This window comes from Rhinoraja longicauda, chromosome 9, assembly GCF_053455715.1.
Source record: "Rhinoraja longicauda isolate Sanriku21f chromosome 9, sRhiLon1.1, whole genome shotgun sequence".
NCBI classification, from domain to species: domain Eukaryota; kingdom Metazoa; phylum Chordata; class Chondrichthyes; order Rajiformes; family Arhynchobatidae; genus Rhinoraja; species Rhinoraja longicauda.
The window spans coordinates 55,413,850-55,437,142 of NC_135961.1; the positions used below are offsets into that span (position 1 = coordinate 55,413,850).

At 41.5% G+C, this 23,293-nt stretch overlaps 1 protein-coding gene across 2 annotated transcripts in view; it reads left to right on the forward strand.

Moving 5' to 3' along the window:
* stxbp5a (syntaxin binding protein 5a (tomosyn)) overlaps window positions 1-23,293 on the forward strand; it is a 188,598-nt gene that overhangs the window by 3,970 nt on the left and 161,335 nt on the right. For both annotated transcript variants that reach the window (XM_078405529.1, XM_078405530.1), the window contains exon 3: window positions 22,259-22,340. In XM_078405529.1, the coding sequence (XP_078261655.1) occupies window positions 22,259-22,340 (82 nt within the window). The remainder of the gene's footprint in view (window positions 1-22,258; window positions 22,341-23,293) is intronic.

The following is a 23,293-nucleotide window of genomic DNA, read 5'->3' on the forward strand; positions in this document are numbered from 1 at the left end:
ATGAATTTGCCAAAGACTCAAGTTACCTGTTCAGTTTAAATCTGGGATTCACACTTTGTCCATTTCATTCTGCTGATTTGAATCTCTTTTTAAATCGAACTTTTATTTTGAAGTTAGATTCAAAAAATGGGAAAATTCTGTTTAATATTGAATAAATTTTGAATTAGTCTGAAAGATTATGACTTTTTCGTACAAAAATATACAAAGTAATTACATGCACGCCTGCGAATGTGCCTTGATATTTTAGGTGCTAATTCAGAGGTAACAGTTGGAGAAATTATAAATAGAAGTGAAGAAGGGATATCTGACTTGTATATAATGTAGTCAGAATGCATATTTTTAATTTATAAAATCCTTTTTTATATTAAACCTTATTATTATTATTGGTTTTACCTCCTACCTCCAACTTGTTACCACTGTCTTCCTGCACCCTAACTAGTTGCAGAGAGAAGAGGAAACGTTCCTAAGTTTTTGCTCCAGTTTTGACACTGATCCCAAGAGTTGCATGGGTACCATTGAAATGATTTTGGATCTTTTGATCAATCAATAACTCTTGCTTTTTCTTTCTCTCGTGTTATTTCACCCTCTTAAGCTCTTTCTCTTGTTTGGGAGAAATGAAATACAGAAAACTTGGAAATAGTGGTCAAAAACAAACCTACTATGAAGGAGCTGAAATAAGGTAGCATTTTTTTTATAATGGAGAAATAAATGGGAAATTAAAGCCAATAAATCCTGAGGACATGATGAGTTGCAACTCAACATTTTGAGAGAAATGGTTATGGAGTTCATGGATGCACTAGTTGTCATCTTCTAAAATTCCACAGCTTTCACCATGGTTCGCACAGATTGGGAGGTATCAAATGTAACCTTATCATTTAAGATGGAACGAGAAACAAGGAAGCTGTCGACCTGTTAGTATGATATCAGTGGGAGAGAAAATGTTGGAATTTATTAGTTAAGAACTGAACTGGCAATAGAGTACCTAGAATTAACAAAAAACGTAGGCAAAATCACTAAATCTATGAAAGGGAAATCACGTTTGTCAAGTCTATTGCAGGTTTTTTAGATTGTAACTAATCTAATTCTTCTTATCGAGTCCACATCACAAGATTAGAAATTGTTCAGCTGGAGCTGAACACACTTCTCGGCATCTGCATACAAGGCCGTCTTGTGCTTCTTGTGAATATTGGTGGAAATATTGGTGGAAAGATTGGTAGAAACAGGGCCGCAACGTGAACGCTCTTTTCTTGACCCCAGCTAATAGATTAGGCAGACTAGTTTAAATCATTGTAATACAGCACTGAAACAACAGGGGAGGGGGAATTTAGATAAGGATAATTTAGATTTAGAGGGGGAGATACAGAGATAAAGAAGTGCAAGGTATGAGTACGAGATATCAAAAGGGAGATCAAGGAAAATTTAGAATAGATCTTTGTTAGCTTGGAGAAGATATTAATAAAGCAAACAGATAAAATGTAATCAGGGACTGGTTGGAGAACTGGGAAGGGGGAGGGATGGAGACAGAGGGAAATCAAGGGTTACTTGAAGTTAGAGGTCAATATTGATACCGCTGCCCAAATAAAATATGAGGTACTGTTCCTCCAATTTGTGTTGGGCCTCACTCTTGATAATGGAGGAGGCCCAGGATAGAAAGGTCAGTGTGGGAATGGGAAGGGGAATTAAAGTGTTTAGCATCTGTGAGATCAGGTTCGTTTAGGCAGACTGAGCAGAGGTGTTCAGTGAAATGATCGCCGAGCCTGTGCTTGGTTTTACCGATATATAGGAGTCCACACCAGGAACAATGGATACAGTAGATGAGGTTGGAGGAGGTACAAGTGAACCTCTGCCTCGCCTGAAAAGACTATCGGAGTCCTTGGACGGAGTCGAGGGAGGAGGTATAGCGAGAGGTGTTGCATCTCCTACGGTTGCAGGGGAAAGTACCTGGGGAGGGAGCAGTTTGGGTGGGAAGGAACGTGTAAACCTGGGAGTTGTGGAGGGAACGGTCTCTGCGGGAAAAGGGAAAGTGGTGGAGATGGGAAGATGTGGTTAGTGGTGAAAGTTGTGAAAGTGTCGGAGGATTATGTGTTGTATGTGACGGTTGATGGGGTGAAAGGCGAGAATGAGGGGGACTCTGTCCCTGTTGCAACAGGGGAGGGAAGGGGGAGCAAGAGTGGAATTGTGGGATATTGAGGAAACCCTAATGAGGGCCTCATCTGTGATGGAAGAGGGGAACTCCTGTTCCCTAAAGAATGAAGACATCTCAGATGTCCTGGTTTGGAACACCTCATCTTGGGTGCAGATGTGGTGTCAGAGGACCTGGGGAGGGAGCGGTTTGGGTGGGAAGGAAAGTGTAAACCTGGGAGTTGTGGAGGGAACGGGGTCTCCGTTCGGAAGGGACAAATTTACAATTTTAGAGTTCCCCTCCCCCCCACACACATAGCACACAACCACAAAAACACGTCATCACATCTACAATTAAGACAAAAAAAACAACAAAAACACAAAGACAAACGGACCGCAGGTAAGCCGCAGCTGCTAGGGCAGCGCCGCCATTTTGGGGACTGGAGGAGACTCACTGTGATGAATGTTTCTTTTTTTTTGTGTTGGTTGGGGTTGTGTAATTTGCTTATTTTATTGCTCTTATTGTTGGACTGTGGGTGACTAAATTTAGTCCAAAAAACTTGTTTTTTGGATGACAAATAAAGATATCCTGAATCCTGAATTGGGAGTAGGGGATAGAGTCTTTGCAGGAGGCAGGGTGGGAAGAAGTGTAGTCTAGATCGCAGTGGGAGTCAGAACATTGATCCCAATTATTGTTATCTTCACACATTCCCCCACCCCCCCTTTCAGATTCCACCATTCATTGACATATTTAAAAGCAATTTACAGTACCTGTTAACCTGGAAATTTGCATGCCTTTTGGATGTGAAAAAAAACTGATGAAAGCTGAACCTGGAGCTCATTGTCAACCGGCGTAGTTGACAATGTATTTGGATTTTCGGAAGACTTTCATTAAGATGATACCAGAACTTACTTAACAAAATTAGAATGCATGCTGATTTGCTACAACTATGCACTAAGATTTTATTCATGCATAGAAAACAATGTTATTGATTGAGAGGCTCGGACTAACATGGTGCGACAGGGATTGGTAGTAAATCCCTGACTGACTCTTTGTCCATAGAGATCAATGATTTGGATAAGAGGAATAGCAAGTTTTCAATTGATACAAAACTTGGTGGCTGTCTGGCCTGTGACGAGGGTGCAGAGGGATGCTTTGTAGAATACAAACTGGTTGAACGAATGAGCAAGGACATGGCAAATGTAATATATGGAAAATGCACGGTCATCTATATTGGCAGTCATTGTAAGAGAATCTAATACAAGAATTGGAATGCTTTGGTCCATTAAAAATGGGCCATGGTGATGCGGCATCCAGAATGCTGTATACAGGTCCGATCTCAAATACAACCATCATAACATAATGAAGGTTGTACTTATGATTCGAGGAGTGCAATGATGGTTCACCAGGTCAATTCCTCACATGAGATATTCAGACCAAGCCTGTACTTTAAAGTAGGAAAAAAAACTGCAGATGCTAGTTTAAATCGAAGGTAGACACAAAATGCTGGAGTAACTCAGCTGGTCAGGCAGCATCTCTGGAGAGAAGGAATGGGTGACGTTTCAGGTCGAGAGCCTTCTTCAGACTGAAGAAGGGTCTCGACCCGAAAAGTCACCCATTCCTTGTCTCCAGAGATGCTGCCTGACCCGCTGAGTTACTCCAGCATTTTGTGTCTACCTGTACTTTAAAGTGTTTAATTTGAGATGATCTCATTGAAATGTACAACATTTTTATGGAACTCGATAGGATAATTGCAGGCGATGATCTCTGGAACCAGGAATCACAATCTAAAAATAAGGTGTTAGCTATTCAGTACCGAGGTGATAAGATATGCCTTTACTCAAAGGATAGTAAATCTGCGGCATTCTCTGCCAAACACAATTGTTAAGGTTCATTCATTGAGCATAGTCAAGTCAAAGATTCATAGATATTTAGCGAATCGAGGAATTCCGCACGAAAGCAGGAAAATTGTGCAGAGGTGAAAGATCAACCATGTTCTTACTCAATGATGGAGTAAGCAAGAAAGGTTGAATATTCTACTCTGGTCTCTTTATCTTGTTTTCTTATGTTTCTTCAGTCTTTCCTGCTCACTCGATTATCTTTCTGTGGTGAGAATTGCATTTACTGGTCTTCAACTGAAAATGAAGTGTCAGTGGGAGGCATGAGCAAACCAGATGATTTTAAGCATCAAAAATAACTATGTACAAAGAATATTTTGAAATTCTGATGGTTGCTTGCATAACATAGGAAATGGTGGCATAAGTAAGTTGCCTGTATAATCTATGTAAAATATATGCACTACTTGCATCCTATGCCACACCAAGAAATTATATTTTGATCTCTGTCTGTGCCACTGGGTGGAAATCATTCCATGCTCTTTGGGAAATAACATTCTTTAATTTCTCTTCATGACAAATTAGTGGTTGCCCACCTAATCAAACAGTACTTGTAAATAACAGTCACGATTTTTTGGAAGTGAGTCAAACTGTTGAAGATGGGTTGAATAGCACAGATTAGAATGAACAGATGTAGAGGAAGGAAATTAAACCTTGTGTAAGTTAGACGTAGAGTTCTGTAATTAGTTTCTGAAGCAGTGAATATTTCTGGATGGATAAATTATAATAGGTCAGTGGCTTTTCTCATCTGTAAATGTCCTTTAGAAGGTGATACAACTTGAATTAGAAATAAGATGGGGTTGAAGATGAGGAAGAAGATAATTTGAATGCCTAAATCACTTGTCCCCAGATTTATTCTAGTTTTGTTAAAAAATACCTTTCATTGCCTGGAGCAATTCACAACCCACCAGTTCCTTTTAATGCAGAGAATATAACTGCACTCGTAACCTTAGCATATAGCAGAAAACTGCAGCTGAGTGTTTTTTGAGATGCAAGTCAATTTCTTCATACAGGACTATGTGGAAAATGCCTGTCACAACGTGAAGTTCCACAAGCAGCAAAATACTCAGATAAGATTCTCTCTTTTTCTGTGTTGCTTGTTCAATAAATAAAAGACAGGAGGCTAAAGACGATACATGTTACTCTTCAGATTCTGGCTGAGAGATTGCCATCTCACTAAATAGTGAGCACCCCGGCAGTGCAGCATTGAATGTAATGTATTGCATTACATGAGATTAGGAATATGTCAGTAGTTGTCAACAGTGCCCACATCACAATGTTTTTCTTTTAGAAAATGCTAATGCCAGATAGATTTGGCAATGAATTATGATGTGGAATTAGAGAGACTCCCAGTTGATTCACCTTTCCCAGTTGAATTAAGTATGCAGATGGCAGGACCTTCAAAGAGCATTCGAAAGAAAGGAGGAAGACCAGCTTTGTGTATGTGATAATTAGAACATCAATTAAATCAATTTAATATTGGAAGAGAAGGCATAAATGATCTAGCTTGCATTAAAAAACAAGCAGAATTAATTATTTGGGGCTATGTGCAAGCATCAGTTGGATTATGTAAGTGAAGTAACAGAATGAACACAAGTAAGTATGAAAGTCTTTCAGCTCTTAACTTAAAAATCTCAAGTTACAAGATTTTGACTGGGTTTTTTCAGTGATTGCTCTCATATCCATAATACACAGTGGCGTGAGTTCTGGGAAATAATGATCATATTAAACTATGTGTGTAAATCTAAACAATGAGTCTTAAAATTGTCATAATGAATATATTTAAGGAAAGTAAATTATGAATTTTAAGTTACAGAACATTTTGAAAATGGTACAATTTAAGAAAAAAGAATTGAAGCTCAAATTAAAATTTGCTTATAATCATTCAGTATCCTTAAGGGGTGAGTTTATGATGGAAGTTAGTGATTTCAGTGTCAATGTGAGGGGTCTGAATCGGGCTTAATGAATGAAAATAAATGTAATGCCCTGGAGATTCATGAAGTGTTGAGAACTGTTGAAGGCAAGTTAATGAATGAATCCTGGAGAAATGTTGCTTCAATAGAAATGAAATATTGTATTCATTAGTATTGCATCAGAATCAGGAGAGATAACAAAATACATATTAATTATAATCTTCAGAATTACTAAAGTACAACAATAAATTTACGAAGAATGATTCTCGATTTATGAGAATGTTGACAGGACAAAAGGATGTGAGCTATTGGGAAAAGTTGAGTGGGCTGGGAGTCTATTCCTTGGAGTGCAAGAGGATGAGGGGTGATCTTATAGAGGTGTATAAAATCATGAGAGGAATAGATCGGGTAGATGCACAGAGTCTCTTACCCAGAGTAGGTGAAGCAAGGACATAGGTTTAAGGTGAAGGGGGAATGATTTAATAAGAATCTGAGGGGTAACTTTTTCACACAAATTGTGGTGGATGTACAGAACAAGCTGCCAGAGGAGGTAGTTGAGGCAGGGACTATCCCAACATTTAAGACACAGTTAGACAGGTACATGGATTGGAGAGGTTTGGAGCGATATGGACCAAATGCAGGCAGGTGGGACTAGTGTAGCTGGGACATGTTGGCCGGTGTGGGCAAATTGGGCCATCGGGCCTGTTTCCAAACTGTATCACTCTGACACCATGAATAAATTACTGAACAGCCATTGCGGCCTATCGGAGAGAGATCCTGGTCTGTCAATCTTCGCTGTTTTTTTGGAGTTGGACAATATACATTATATTTACAATATACATTAATAACTTGGATGAAGGGATTAAAAGTAACATTAACAAATTTGCAGATGACACAAAGCTGGGTGGTAGTGTGAACTGTGAGGAAGATGCTATGAGGTTGCAGGGTGAGTTGGACAGGTTGTGTGAGTGGGCGAATGCATGGCAGATGCAGTTTAATGTGGATAAGTGTGAGGTTATCCACTTTGGTGGGAAGAATAGGAAGGCAGATTATTATCTGAATGGTGTCAAGTTAGGAAAAGGGGACGTACAACGAGATCTGGGTGTCCTAGTGCATCAGTCACTGAAAGGAAGCATGCAGGTACAGAAGGAAGTGAAGAAAGCCAATGGAATGTTGGCCTTCATAACAAGAGGAGTTGAATATAGGAGCAAAAAGGTCCTTCTGCAGTTGTACAGGGCCCTAGTAAGACTGCACCTGGAGTACTGTGTGCAATTTTGGTCTCCAAATTTGAGGAAGGATATTCTTGCTATTGAGAGCGTAGGTTCACTAGGTTAATTCCCAGAATGGCAAGACTGTCGTATGTTGAAAGACTGGAGCGACTAGGCTTGTATACACTGGAATTTAGACGGATGAGAGGGGATCTTATTGAAACATATAAGATTATTAAGGGGTTGGACACGTTAGAGGCAGGAAACATGTTCCCAATGTTGGGGAAGTGCCGAACCAGGGGCCACAGTTTAAGAATAAGGGGTAGGCCATTTAGAACGGAGATGAGGAAAAACTTTTTCAGTCAGAGAGTTGTAAATCTGTGGAATTCTCTGCCTCAGAAGGCAGTGGAGGCCAATTCTCTGAATGCTTTCAAGAGAGGGCTAGATAGAGCTCTTAAGGATAGCGGAGTCAGGAGGTATGGGGAGAAGGCAGGAACGGGGTACTGATTGAGAATGATCAGCCATGATCACATTGAATGGTGGTGCTGGCTCGAAGGGCCGAATGGCCTACTCCTGCCTATTGTCTATTGACCATGGAAAGCATTGCAAGGTAATCGTTTCTGGATTAAATCAGTCCACTATTGTTGCCTGTGGCTTCTGTAGCCCTATACTTGTAAATGTTTATGCCTAAAACCTAGCTGTTTGACCAAGCTTTATCATCTGCCCTAATATCTTGCTCAGCATGGTATCAAATTGTGTCTCCAAATAGACTTTGAAACATTTTGCTGCATTGAAGTTGCTGTATAAATACTTGCTATGGTAGAAGATAAATTGAGGATTCAAAGATAGGTTTGGTCTTTAATGATAAAGCAGAAATGTATCATAATGTAAAGGCGGAAACTATAATGATTGGAGTCAAGCTGAAAATGGAGAAAAAATGGAAGTATGCTTGGACAAGTATGCTAGTCCAAGGAAAGGAAGTATGCTTGGACAATCGCACATTGACAGAATTGGTAGACCAAACAGTGGGCAATATTTAAGTACAGTTATAGTTGGAGAATATTGTGGAAAATTAGAATTAGAAAGGGAAGAAACTAGATGAGATGGGGAACGAAATATGATAGTCAACAAAGTGAAATAACTACTGAAGGGTATTTAACTGAACAGAAAGATCTGGTGTGAATACAAGAATGAAAGATTCTTCTTTATATATTAAGAAACCAAATGGATATCTTGAGTTTACTGCAGGCAGTGCAATATAAAAGCATGGCAGTGATGCTGAGTCTGTGTAAGATTCAGGACGTCCCTTTATGGAAGAATATTGGCGTTCAGAAGGATTTTCATGAACATTCTTAAGTAGTACCAGGGAACTTTAAAAAAAACAAAACCCTATTCTTTCTGGACAAAAGTTTAGGAATGGATAGTCTAACAGTCATACTGCACGGAAACGGGACCTATGGCCCAACTTGCCCATTCCAATCTGGATGCCCCCATCTACGCTGGTCCCACCTGCCAACATTTGGCTGATATTCCTCTAAACATTTCCCACCTATGTACCTGTCCAAATGTCTTAAATGTTGTTAGATGACCTGCCTCAACTACCTGAAGGTATCACAAAATGCTGGAGTAACGCAGCAGGTCAGGCAGCATCTCTGGGGAGAAGGATTGGGTGACGTTTCAGGGCGAGACCCTTCTTCAGACTTCTCCTGCCCTCTTACTCTCCGCTCCACTGCCTCAACTACCTCCTCTGTTCCACGTATCCACCATCCTTTGTGTGAAAATGTTGTCCCTTTGGTTTCAATTAAATTTGTTCTCACTGACCTTAAACCTATGTCCTTTGGCTCCTGATTCCCCTACTTTTTTTAAAATTATAAAGGACTGTGTGCATTTACCCTCTCTATTCCACTCATGATTTTATCTACTTCTGTCAGATCACCCCTCAGCCTCGTCCGCTCCAAGGAAAAAAGTCTGAGCCTGCCCAACCACTACCTTTTGCTCAGGCCCTCGAGTCCTGGCAATACACTGTTCAGCCAAAACATTATGACTACTGACAGGTGAAGTGAATAACATTGGTTACCTTGTTACAATGGCACCTGTCAAGGGGTGGGATATATTAGGCAGCAAGTGAACAGTCAGTTCTTGAAGTTGATGTGTTGAATGCAGGAGAATGGGCAGGAGTAAAGACCTAAGCGAATTGGACAAGGGCCAAATTGTTATGGCCAGACGACTGGGTCAGAGCATCTCTGAAACGCAGGCATGTAAAATTTCCGCGCTTTTTGCATGATTCCCGCGTTTTTCACTTTGCCAATTAAAGGGAGAAATCGGATCGAAAAAAAGAAAGAAAAAAAAATGATGCATAGACCTGTAATGAACATGAGGGTTCCGCTAGAGGTCACTAGGGGTTCCATGAGAAATCCCCCGGCACCCTGGAAGTCCCCCCAAAAATGTGGCGCTGAGGCTGTGCAAGGCAGCCAATCTCGACCTCATCGGGACTTCCGTGGCCGATCGGTGGGTTGAATTGGCCAGGGCTCTGGAACTCCAGCCCAGCTGGAGCCAGCACATCTATCCCCATAGCTGACTTCCTTGGCCTGCTGGATAAACCAGCAAAGCTCTGGAACCAAGAGTGCCAGAAAATCAGTGGTGGAACTGTAATGAGTAAATATTAAATTTAAGTGCAAGATTATATAACTAAATTAATTAAGACAGGGTTAAAATATAAAACACAGCAGAAAAGCCAATTCCCACCTTTTTGGGCTGATTATCAATTAATGTGCGAATTTACTTCAAAATGTTATTAGTATACAGTGACATATTCATGTTATTTTGCAATGTGTTTTTACTTTGAAATGCACTAAAAGAGGCTTGAAACTGGTAATTTTGTGTGTAAATTTTCAAAACTTTCCCAATTTTTTTACCCCCGTTGTACGCCTTGCGCAAGCGCTCGGCTCTTTTCCTCTTTTTTTTTTACCTCACTCACATGCCTGGAAACGGCAAGGCTTGTGGGGAGCACCCGGTCAGCTGTGGTGAGTACTTGCCGATAGTGGTCCGAGGAGGGACGAACAACAAACCGGCGACAGGGTGTTGGGCGCCCAAGGCTCATCGATTCGTGAGAGCAACAAAGGTTATCCCATCTGGTCAGAAACGTCTGTGGAAAGACGACAAGCCGGTGGATGGTGTGTGATGCTCTGGGCAATGTTCTGCTGGGAAACCCTGGGTCTGGCCATTCATGTGGACATCAATTTGACACATGTCACCTACCTAAACATCGTTGCAGACCAGGTACACCCCTTCATGGCAATGGTATTCCCTGATGGCAGTGGCCTCTTTCAGCAGGATAATGCGCCCTGCCACACTGCACACATTGTTCAGGAATGGTTTGAGGAACGTGATGAAGTGTTCACGGCGTTGCCCTGGCCTCCAAATTCTCCAGATCTCAATCCGATTAAGCATCTGTGGGATATGCTGGATCAACAAGTCCAATCCACGGCAGCTCCACCTCGCAACTTACAGGACTTGAAGGATCTGATGCTAATGTTTTGGTGCCAGGACACAGGACGCCTTCAGGGGTCTTGTAGAGTCCATGCCTCGGTGGTCGGCGCTGTTTTGGCGGCACACGGAGGACCAACAGCATATTAGGCAGGTAGTCATAATGTTTTGGCTGATCGATGTATATTGTAAATCTGTCCCCTCTTTCTAACTTAACAACATCCTATTGCAGGGTGACCAAAACTGAAAACAATACTCCAAATGTGACTTAACCAATGTCTTGACCAACTGTAATTTAACATCCCAACTTCTATACACATTACTCTGACCAATGGAGGCCAATGTACAAAAGCCTTAACCACCTTATCCACCTGTGATGCCACTTTCGGGGAATTATGTACGTAAGCTCCTAGATCCCTCTGTGCTTTCACACTCCACAGGACTCGATCATTCACTGTGAAGGTACTGCCCTGGTTGGGATTCCCAAAATGCAACACCTTGCACTTATCTTCATTAAAATCCATTAACTATTCCACAGCCCACTTGCCAGGCTGATCAAGATCCTCTACAGTATACTTTTTGATAACCATCTACACTACAATACCACCCACTTTAGTGTCATCTGCAAATTTACTAATCAGTCAATTCTCATCCAGCTTGAGCCTATTAGAAATAATGGTTTCAAAATTATGTAGGTTATTAAGAGGGTAAGTGGTGAAAGACTGCTTCCATGCTGACAGATTGGTATTGCCGAGTCATAGATCTTTATAATAAGAATAACAGGGAAATTCTTTTTAATTATTGGAATTAAGAATAATTCCATAGAATAATTTAATCAATTTACTTTTGAGATTGTGATAGATTATAAATGTACAGGAATAGGGTGATTTTTTTTTTAAAAACATGGTGTTCTGCTGCGACCTCTGATTTATATCTGTCAGGGTTTTGAGAAATCCCTATTAGCACTCTGTAATTGCTGAGTCATTCCTCATCAATAAAACAGCTTCAGTTTTTGACTATTTACCATTCCATGATATCATTCATGTTGCTGGTTTCCAAGAATGTCAGTATTCTTTATTGATTGTTTTAACTTACAAATCGCAGCAGAACACAATGTTTTTAAAAAGAAATTTCACCCTATTCCTGTACATTTGGGTTTATTTAAACCAGAATATTTTCAGAATCAATGAATGGATTCCATTCCATGTTTCTATTTCTTTTTATTGCGTAATTTGGAAGTATGAATGTGTAATTCATATTACTTAACTATTAATCCCATATATTACCTTCGGAACGTTACTTTTAACAAATTTATTTGAATTTTAAAAATGAAGTGAATAATTGTGATTGTAAAACAATGATACAAATCTATTCCCTCGGGGTAGGAAATTTGTGGGCCACGTGATCTGGGTTAATGTGTTATATTCCAGTGTCTGAGGAGTCTGAACTTTTTATTTCATGTTATATGATTGGTTTGATGTTTTGCTTTACAATCCTTGTAACTATAGCATGAGCCCATGAGAAATAGAAACAGGAGTAGATTACTGGATGCCTTAAACCTAACCCACAATTCAGTAAATTCATGGCTGATTCAACTTTTCTTAAGTTTACTTTCCTGTCATCTCTTTTAATCATTGGTTCTCATCGATTAAAAATCTACCTCAGTTTTGAATATATCTATGGATTCAATCTCCACAGCTTTCTGGAGCAAGGAATTCCAAAGATACTCAGACTTTTGAGAGGAGATATTCTCCTTCATCTCTATCTTAAATTGGTGCCCTCTTATTCTGAAATCTCATATGAGTGGCAATATCCTCCCACCATTTATCCTGTTCCTTGGAATCTTATGTTACCTTATTTTCTAAACTCCAGCTACTACAAACCTAACCTGTTCCACATTTCCTCATGACAATCTGGTATCTTTGCCAATTTACTCAGAACTGCACCAAACGATGAGATCTTTCCATACATTACAGAGTACTCCTGATACAGTTACATTCGTACCGTGTACAGTTGTACTTCCCTTTCACTCTCTTACCCTCTTGAAGAAAATGTCAACATCCACTAATCTTCCTGCGAGCTATTTAGATATATACAAGGACCCGCAAATCCCCATTTTGCTGCTGCTTTCCTAGTCTTTTTCCATTTAAACTATCTGTTTATCATTCTTCCAAAGGGAATAGCTTTGCATTTTCTCATATTCTGTACTCCATTTCCTTCTTTTTATCCACTCACTCCACCCATCAATAATTCTCCCTACATTTTGGTATCTCACTCATAGATTGTCTTCCCCTCCTGCCCCATTTCTATATAATTTGCAAATTTTCACACACCACCCATAAATGGATAGTGCTTGGCTCTGGGATTAATAGAAATGAGAGAGGTATGCTCACAAAGTGGGGGTGTGGGGAGGGTGAAGAGTGTGTGCGTGAGAGAGTCACATGAAGTGAAGGGCAGAAAGTGAGGTAGAGACAGATAGAAAGATCCACAATCGTATAAGGTAAGAAGATTCAAAGACTGAATAGAAATTAGCATGGTTGAGGAGAGATATAAAGTGGGAAGACTCAAAATGGAGTACACAGGAACGTGAAAATTAAGCGTTTGCTATTTACGGGGCATAACTGTGATGTAGTTGTAGGCAGATGTAGATATTGAAACAACATATTTTATGATTGAATGCTAAGATGTTCCTCTGCTTAAATTTAGCATGTTTCTCCATGACAGCTTCCAAGAGAGGCTTGAAGTGGGGCCAACCTACTATCAACTCACAGATGTCTCTGGTCTAAATCCCATTTAAAAGGAACTTAACTACCAAACACCAAACTTGCATGCTTTTGCTGTGGTCTCCAGATCTCCCACACCTGCTTGCTATTTTGTACTCCTAGCTCTTTTTTTTTTTAAATCGAGGACTAGTCAATCCAGACTAAACCCAAAACTTGAAACATGTTTGTTCTTCTGGTTCCTGCCTTCTTCAATGCTCAAACATTTTCAGTGCATGTGGGCCTTCCTATTAGTCATATTAATTATTTAGTCCTTCCTATTTCAGTCATATCTTGGCCAGCTTCCAAATCAGTGTATTTCTCTATTTAGAGTCATAGTCATACAGCATGGAAATAGATCCCTTGGCCCAACTTGTCCATGCTGAACAAGATGCCCCATCTAAGCCAATCCCTCTTGCCTGCATTTTGCCCACATTGCACCCATCCAAGTGTCCTCCAAATGCTGCCACTGCACCTGTCTCAACGTCCTCCCCCGGCAATTCATTCCACACACCCATTACCCTCTGAGTGAAAGTTGTCCCTCAGGTGCCCACCAAGTCTCTTCCCTCTCGCATTCAACCCACGTTCTCAGGTTTCTGACTTTGCCCACTCCGGCTAAAAGAGCATGCATTGACCCCACCAATCCCTCCCATGACTTCACACATTTCCACAAGATCACCCCCAAGCCTCCTTTGCTCCAAGGAACAGAGTCGCAGCCTGCCCATTCTCTCCCGCACCCCTGGCCAGGCCTGGCAATATTATAGCCAATCTTCCCTGTGATATATATTAACGCGTCAGATGTGAATATAGGAGAAGTATGCCTATGTACCCAAGTCCATGTATCTGTGAGGCTGCTGCAGGCAAGACTTTCATTGTACCTGTACCTCGCCATACCATATGACAACACAATCGACTTGACTATGATTAGTCAGTTTGTGGATGACAAGAAAGTTGGTGGAGTTGTGGATGGTGAAGAAGGCTGCCCAAGCCATGGCAGGAGATGGATCAGATGGAAAGTTTGGCAGAGGTTGGCGACACAATCCTAACAAATGCGACGTGATGCATTTTGGAAGTCAAGTGGAACAGTATAGCATAGGGACAAGCCCTTCATCCCTCAATGCCTGTGCCAAACATGAGGCCAAGACCAACCTTTGCTGTATTTGCCTGCACATTATCCATATCACTCCATTCTGTGCATATCCATGTGCCTTTATAAATATCTCTTCAATGCCACCATTGGATCTGCCTCCACCATCACCACTAGTAGAGTATTCCAAGCACCCACCATTTTTTGTTTTTAAAAAACGAATAAACAGCAAAGACGTACAGGTATGTAGGTTAATTGGCTGGGTAAATGTAAAAAAAAATTGTCCCTAGTGGTTGTAGGATAGTGTTAATGTACGGGGATCGCTGGGCGGCACGGACTTGGAGGGCCGAAAAGGCCTGTTTCCGGCTGTATATATATGATATGATATGATATGCTGCCTGTCCCGCTGAGTAACTCCAGCTTTTTGTGTCTTTATTCGGTATGAACCAGCATCTTTTTGCACATGGCTGATCTATCTCTCCCTCCGAACCCCATTCTCCGAACCCCATTCCCCATAACCTCGGACTCCTGTACTAATCAAGAATCTGTCTCTCTCTGCCTTAAACATATCCACTAACTTGGCCTCTACAGCTTTCTGTGGCAAAGAATTACACAGATTCACCACCCTCTGACTAACGAAATTTCTCCTCATCTTCTTCCTAAAAGAACGTACTTTAATTCTAGTCCTAAACTCTCCCATTAGTGGAAACATCCTTCTCACATCCACTCTATCCAAGCCTTTCACTATTCTGTATGTTTCAATGCGGTCCCCCTCATTCTTCTAAACTCCAGTGAGTACAGGCCCAGTGCCCACAAACTCTCATCATAGGTTAACCTACTAATTCCTGGGGTCATTCTTGTAAACCTCTTCTGGACCCTCTCCAGAGCCTGCACACCCTCGGATATGGTGCCCAAAATTGCGCACAATATTCCAAATGCAGCCTTACCGCTTTATAGAGCCATAACATTACATCCCCTGTTTTTGAAAACAAGCCCTCTTGAAATAAATCCTAGCATTAAGTTTGCTTTCTTTACTACCGAATTGTGGAGCCAATGAGAATATTCAACCTGGCAGTTTGTTTAGTTTATTGTCACGTGTACCGAGGTACAGTGATAAGCTTTTATTGCGTGCTAATCAATACATTTCCTGAAACATGGTGAATGATGGAATAACAGAAAATGTAGATTTAAATAAGTGCAAGAGCCAAAATGAGGTAGATTGGAAGGTTGGGAAAGATCCTTAGCATATGAAAGATCTGTTCAAGAGTCTGAAAACAGTAACAAAGAAGAAGCTATGATTGAATCTAGTAGTATGTGTATTCAAGCTTTTGTATCTTTTGCCTCACTGGAGAAGGGAGAAAGACCAGGTTGTGAGTTGTCCTTGATAATGGTGGCTGCTTTCCTGAGACAGCGTGAACTGTGGATGGAGTCAACAGATCGGGGGGCAGGTTCTCCCTGTGACCTGTGTGGATCTCCAGTTTCCCCCCACACTCCGAAAACGTAAAGGTTTGCAGGTTAATTGGTTTGGTTAAATTGTCCCTAGCTTGCGGAGCATAGTGATAGTGTAAGGGGATCGCTGGTCAGCGTGGACTCCGTGATGTATCTCTAAACTAAAACTAAACTAAAGAATAGGCTTGCAAGGAATATAGTTTATTTGGCATCAACGGATAGCTGTGAAGGCAAATTGAATCACTATCTGTCAAGAGTCCTGACAGCATAAGATTGGAATAATGATTCAGAAAATTCCTTGTCATAGAAAAAAAATGTATCTTGAAAAATGGATGATTGCGTGGCATGGATTAATGTGTGTTTGGATGTTGGATAAATTTATTTATTCACGAGGGAGCTCCCAGATTTTGGAAAACGTCACGTGCTGGATTGTCCAACGTGTTGACCAGCAGTTACCACTTTGTCATGCAACTAGGAAATGGAATCAGTAGGCCGATGCATGTGTGTGGCTCTCCCCTTTCAACCATCAGGCTCAACAAGGTTTCTCGGTGACACCTTGGCTCTGGTGGCTCTGGCTGTGTGAGTGCCCATGAAGGACAGTTCTCTGGCTCAGTCTGAGAATTTGGCGAAAGCTCAATGGGGTAGAAGGTGTGGGCTCACTTAATTATTTGCTTTAAAAAAAGTTAAATATATGCAATCAATTGAATGAATGTAGAACTTGGTCATTTTGTTTCAATATTAAAAAAACATATATTTTCAAATATGTAAATTCCTGCTTGCTTCCAGATGATTGCTGTTTCTGATTCTGAGAGTGAATGCAGTTGTGAAGCCACTACCCACCTCAAAAAAATGAGCATGGATACAATAGTTTTTTTTTTTTTAAGTAATAAAATTAATTAAAGTGTATAAAATCATGAGAGGAATCGATCAGGTAGATGCACAGTGTCTCTTGCCCAGAGGGGAATCGAGGACCAGAGTACATAGGTTCATGGTGTATGGGAAAAGATTTAATAGGAATCTGAGGGATAACCTTTTCACACAAAGGGTGGTGGGTGTATGGAACAAGCTGTCCGATGAGGTAGTTGAGGCTGGGACTATCCCAACATTTAAGAATCAGTTAGACAGGTACATGGATTGGACAGGTTTTGAGGGGTATGGACCAAGCGCAGGCAGGTGAGACTAGTGTAACTTGGACAGGTTGGCTGGTATAGGCAAGTTGGGCTGAAGGGCCTATTTCCACACTGTATGACTCTGACTCTAATTGTCTGATACAAAGGAAAATATGTGAACCTCCCCCCACCCCAATGAAACTAGAACAGCATCAAATGCAACATGGAGTCACCCTGCCAAACCCATGAGTGGCAGGTGGGCAGTGATCTGAACGATCTGCATCACTAAACTGAAGTCCATTGCTTTTCTTTTGAAAGATTATATGATACATTATTCCAAAGTGCACTTGCCTTTTCCCTGGTGCTCTGCCCAATGTCCTTCAACCACAAAATCATATTGTCTGATCATTATCACACTATTGTTTATGGGAGCTTAGCAAATTGGCTGCATGTTTACAATCTTATGATTGGAACTGCACTTTGAAGGGAAAGCAGTGAATTGACTCCAATGCCCTTTGGTGTAGACTGGGCTTGTGAAAGGTACTTTTACATCTACTGAACCGGGCAGATAATGCCTCTGTTTATTTTCTCATCTTGAAGCTGACACCTCTAACAATGCAGTGTGCCCTAAATGCAACTTTGAAATGCTAGCGTGAGATTGTCTGCTCAAGGTCTGCAGTGAAGCTTGAACTTATGACTGTCTAAGTGCATGTTTGCTACCCATTGCGACAAGCTGCTATGATACAAGGGATAATTTGTAGAATTTTGGGGAGGTACAGTTACCAGGAATTTAACAACCTTTTTAACATTGATAATTTTACAGATATCTGTATAAGATAATTCTATCAGATACTTTCAAAGATTAAACCTATCATTTACAGGATTCTGTTGTTCCTTAAATATGTACAGCTAATGGCAAACCAGTCAATATCGAGCAGTGTCTGGTAAATATCAAAAATTGAAGTCTAGATTCAAAGCTCTCGCAATAATGTTTTTTTTTTTACAATCAATAAACAAACAGAAGAACATAGTTGAACAGGTACTTCGGATCTGTCTTCACGAAGGAAGACACAATCTCCTCAATGTACTAGAGGACAGACATTTGAACATTCCAACATTTTCCAATGCTCAATAGATTCAGGATCAGTTCCTGTGGATTGGAGGGTAGCTAATGTTATCCCACTTTCCAAGAAAGGAGCGAGAGAGAAAACATGGAATTATATACCAGTTAGCCTGACATCGGTGGTGGGGAAGATTATTATTAAAGAGGTAATAACGACTCATTTGGATAGCAGTAAAAGGATTGGTCCAAGTCAGCATGGATTTATGAAGGGGAAATCCTGCTTGACTAATCTTCCGGAATTTTTTGAGGATGTGACAAGTAAAATGGATGAAGGAGAGCCAGTAGATGGAGTGTATCTAGACTTTCAGAAAGCCTTTGATAAGGTCCCACACAGGAGATTGGTGAGCAAAATTAGAGCACATGGTATTGGGGATAGGGTATTGACATGGACAGAGAATTGGTTGGCAGACAGGAAGAAAAGAGTAGGAATAAATGGTTCCTTTTCAGAATGGCAGGTAGTGGCAAGTGGATTACCACAAGGCTCGGTGCTGGGGCCGCAACTATTTACCATATATTTATTAATGATTTGGATGATGGAATTAGAAGTAACACTAGCAAGTTTGCAGATGACACAAAGCTGGGTGGCGGTGTGAACTCCGAAGAGGATGTTCGGAGGTTGCAGGGCGACTTGGACAGGTTGAGTGAGTGGGCAGATGCATGGCAGATGTAGTATAATGTAGATAAATGTGAGGTTATCCACTTTGGCGGCAAAAACAAGGAGGCAGATTATTATCTCACTGGTGTCAGATTACAATACAATACAATATATCTTTATTGTCATTGTACAAGGGGTACAACAAGATTGGGAATGCGCCTCCCATACAATGCAATAAATTAATTAGCTAGTCAGTATTAATTTAAACAACCCAATGAAACAAATTAGAACAGTTTTAAAACTGAATAAAGTGCAAGTAGATCTGTGCCGGTTCACTGTGCGATGTGACCATCCGGCTCAGCAGGACCAGTTCATAGCAGCTATGGCCCTGGGGATGAAGCTGTTCCTGAGTCTGGAGGTGCGGGCATAGAAGGCCTTGTATCGTTTGCCTGATGGTAGAAGTTCGAACAGACTGTTGCAGGGGTGTGAAGAGTCTTTGTGGATGCTGGTGGCTTTTCTGAGGCATCGTGTGTTGTAGATGCCCTCCAAGGCTGGTAGCTGTGTTCCGATGGTCCTCTGAGCTCCATGGACTACCCGCTGAAGAGCTTTCCTCTTTGCCTCCGTGCAGCTGAGGTACCACACAGGGATGCCATGTGTTAGGATGCTCTCTATGGTGCAGCGGTAGAAGGTCGTCAGCAGCTGTTGGGGTAGACCAGACTTTTTCAGTGTTCTTAGGTAGAACAGTCGTTGCTGTGCCTTCTTGACCAGGGCAGCAATGTTATTGGACCATGTTAGGTCCTCCGAAATGTGAGTGCCCAGAAACTTGAAGCTGGACACTCTCTACACACTGTCCCCATTGATAAAGATCGGGGCATATTTCCCGTTGTGTGACCTACGGTAGTTGATGATCAGCTCCTTGGTCTTGGTGGTATTTAGGGACAGGTTGTTATCAGAGCACCAGTCCGCCAGGTTCAGCACCTCCGCTCAGTATTTTGTTTCATCACCGTTGGTGATCAGCCCGATCACCGTTGTGTCGTCTGCAAACTTGACAATGGTGTTGGTGTCGAATGCAGGAACACAGTTGTGTGTGAAGAGGGAGTAGAGCATGGGGCTCAGAACACAGCCCTGTGGTGTGCCGGTACTCAGGGTGATAGTGGAGGACCGGTGCGGGCCCATTCTCACTGCCTGCGGTCGCTCCAGCAGGAAGTCCAGGATCCAGTCGCATAACGACGAGCTGAGGCCTAGCTGGTGGAGCTTGGTGGGGATGACCGTATTGATGGCAGAGCTATAGTCAATGAATAGCATCCTCACGTACGTGCCCTGTCTCTCCAGGTTAGTCAGGACAGTGTGAAGAGCCAGAGAGATGGTGTCTTCTGTGGATCTGATTGCCCTGTATCATGTCGGCTTTCATAGATGGCTGCGCTGCCATGTGGCTGCAGCTCGCCGGCAGTCTGTTTGTCTTTTTTCTTTTTTGTCTGTGTTAGCGTTAGATGTGTGTAGTAGTCTATTTTTAGCTGTGTATATGTTGGGGGGTGGGGGAAACCTTTCTTTTTTTTAAATCTCTTCCTCGACGGAGATGCGACCCTTTTCCGAGTCGTATCTCCGTGGCGCTGCGGCCTAACACCATGGAGTGGGCGGCCTCCAGCTGGGATAGATCCTGAGGGCTCCAGTCGCAGGGCCAGGACTTACCATCTCGGAGCTGGCCGACTTTCGGAGGCTGCAGCTTTACCTCTGGATGCTCGGCCACGGGCCCTGTGGACTGCAACATCGGGAGCTCGCAGGTCCCTGGCTGGCGACCGGCTCCAGCTGTGGCGGCTTTGACCACCCAGTCGCAGGGCTTGATCGACCCGCTTGCGCCCGGCGCGGCTCGGCCGCGGGACCTTCCATCTCCTTGCGGGGGCTGCGCGAGTCGGGAGCCTCGGTCGCCTCGGCAGAAGTCGAACTATCTGTCCGTGGGAGAAGCATGGGGGAAGAGAGAAGAAATTTTCTTGCCTTCCATCACAGTGAAGGGGTGTCTGGAGGAGTCACTGTGATGGATGTTTGTGTTAAAATTGTGTGTCTTGTGTCTTTTACTCTGTACTGTTGTGGCTGCGTGGCAAATGATTTTCGTTCAATTCATTTTGAATGACAATAAAGGTAATTCAGATTCAGATAACAAGAGGATTTGAGCATAGGGTCAAAGAGGTCCTTCTGCAGTTGTACAGGACTCTTATGAGACTACATCTGGAGTATTGTGTGCAGTTTTGGTCTCCTAATTTGAGGAAGGACATCCTTGCTATTGAGGCAGTGCAGTGTAGGTTCAAGAGGTTAATCCCTGGGATGGAGGGACTCGTATGAGGAAAGATTGGAACGACTGGGCTTGTATTCACTGGAGTTTAGAAGGATGAGAGGGGATCTTATAGAGACGTATAAAAATTATAAAAGTACTGGACAAGCTCGAGAAAAATGTTCCCAATGTTGGGGGAGTCCAGTACCAGGAGCCACAGTCTAAGAATAAAGGGGAGGCCATTTAAAACTGAGGAGAGAAGGAACGTTTTCACTCAGAGTTGTGAATTTGTGGAATTCTCTGCCACAGAAGACAGTGGAGGCCAATTCACTGGATGAATTTAAAAGAGAGTTAGATAGAGCTCTCGGGGCTAGTGGAATCAAGGGATATGGGGAGAAGGCAGGCACAGGTTACTGATTGTGGATGAACAGCCATGATCACAATGAATGGTGGTGCTAGCTCGAAGAGCCAACTGGCTTCCTCCACCTATTTTCTATGTTTCTACACTTGAGATGCTCAGGATATGAAAAAGAAAGAAATATAAGGTCTAAATTTGAATGGATCAGTAGATCTTTAGTGCATTTGAAATTTAAAAAGCAAAAGCACAGAAACAAAAAAAAAGAGGAACATTGATTTTCAGATTGTCCACATTAAAACTAATGCCATTGAAGTTGGTCCTTGAAGAACTGTTTAACATTGGCCTTTTGTAAAAGGCATGTCAACATAATCATATGTAGAAACATAGAAAAATAGATGCAGGAATAGGTCATCCAGCCCTTCGAGCCAGCACTGCCATTCAATATGATCATGGCTGATCATCTAAAATCAGTACCCTGTACCTGCTTTTTCCACATATCCTTTGATTCCTTTAGCCCTAAGAGCTAAATCTAACTCCCTCTTGAAAACATCCAGTGAATTGGCCTCCAATGCCTTCCGTGGCAGAGAATTCCACAGATTCACAACTCTCTGGATGAAAACGTTTTTCCTCATCTCAGTCCTAAATGGCCTACCCCTTATTCTTAAACTGTGACCCCAGATTCTGAACTTCCCCAACTTCGGGAACATGTTTCCTGCATCCAGCCTGCCCATTCGTTTAAGAATTTTATATGTACTGACATAGCTGTTCTTATATTTGGAAGAATAGTGAGAAAAAGTGCTCCTGCTTTACCTGATAACTTGAAAATGTTATCTTGATTTGGCACTGTTGAAAAGTACACATATATTCCTTAACAGTATGCATCTTCAGCTTTGGAAGACCAGGGGTGGAGTGTTACTGCCAGCATGACAGTTCTGCAGGAGTAATCCAACTGCAGTTCTTGGTCAATGAAGTAAGTATATTCTGGGCTTCAATGTGGTTTAAATTGCATGAAAACATTTGTGTTTCACTTTGAATTTATTTTGCAATCTTGAAAAAGATATTTAAATTGAACAGAGACTTTAAAAAAATCATAAATCTAACCAAAATAACTAAATTGGTCTTTTGCCAGTTAACTGTGATGAATGTTTATGTTAACTTTTATGTGGTTGTATGTCTTGTTGCTTTTCACTTAGTATGGATGTATGGTAACTCAGATTTCACTGTACCTTAATTGGTACATGTGACAATAAACTGACCTTGAAACCTGTAAGTGTTTAATCCAGCAATTGAAGATGTGAATGAAAGTAATTATTTTTGCAATTGCTTGCAGTTATTTGGATAGTTTTTGAAGATTGTATGTTCATGGAACAAAGTTATATTCACTCCAACAGTGGACTTTAACTTTTACATTTCTATTTGCTTTTAAAGGCATATTGCACTTGACACAAGTGCTCTTTAGAATTTTATTTCAGCTTTCCTCCTAACATGGTTTCCTCACAATCCCATTTTGTGTATCTGATCTCCTGTCAATTTCTTTTTTTTAAACTTTCTCTCCCTTCTTCGATTTCCATTGCTCGCTTCCATGACTTGCGTCTTGGATGACTCCAATCTTCCATTCTGGCCCACTTTGTCTGAAAACTATAATTTTTGCTTTAAAAATGGCAATTATGGCTCCTTAAAAAGCTCAGTGATTCATCACATGACCAACCCATATCTAACCTTTTATTGGTTTGAGATTGTATTGCTTGACTATCCCAGATGTAACCCGTCTTTATTGGAGTGAGATTGCATTGATTGACTGAGCAAGGCTCAAAGAACTTTTGCAGAAGCAACATGAACTCATTTTCTGCATTCCATTGCCTTGTTTTCTGTAAAACATGAAGATAGAGAATTCATTGTAAAAACTGACCAGCTGCCATCATC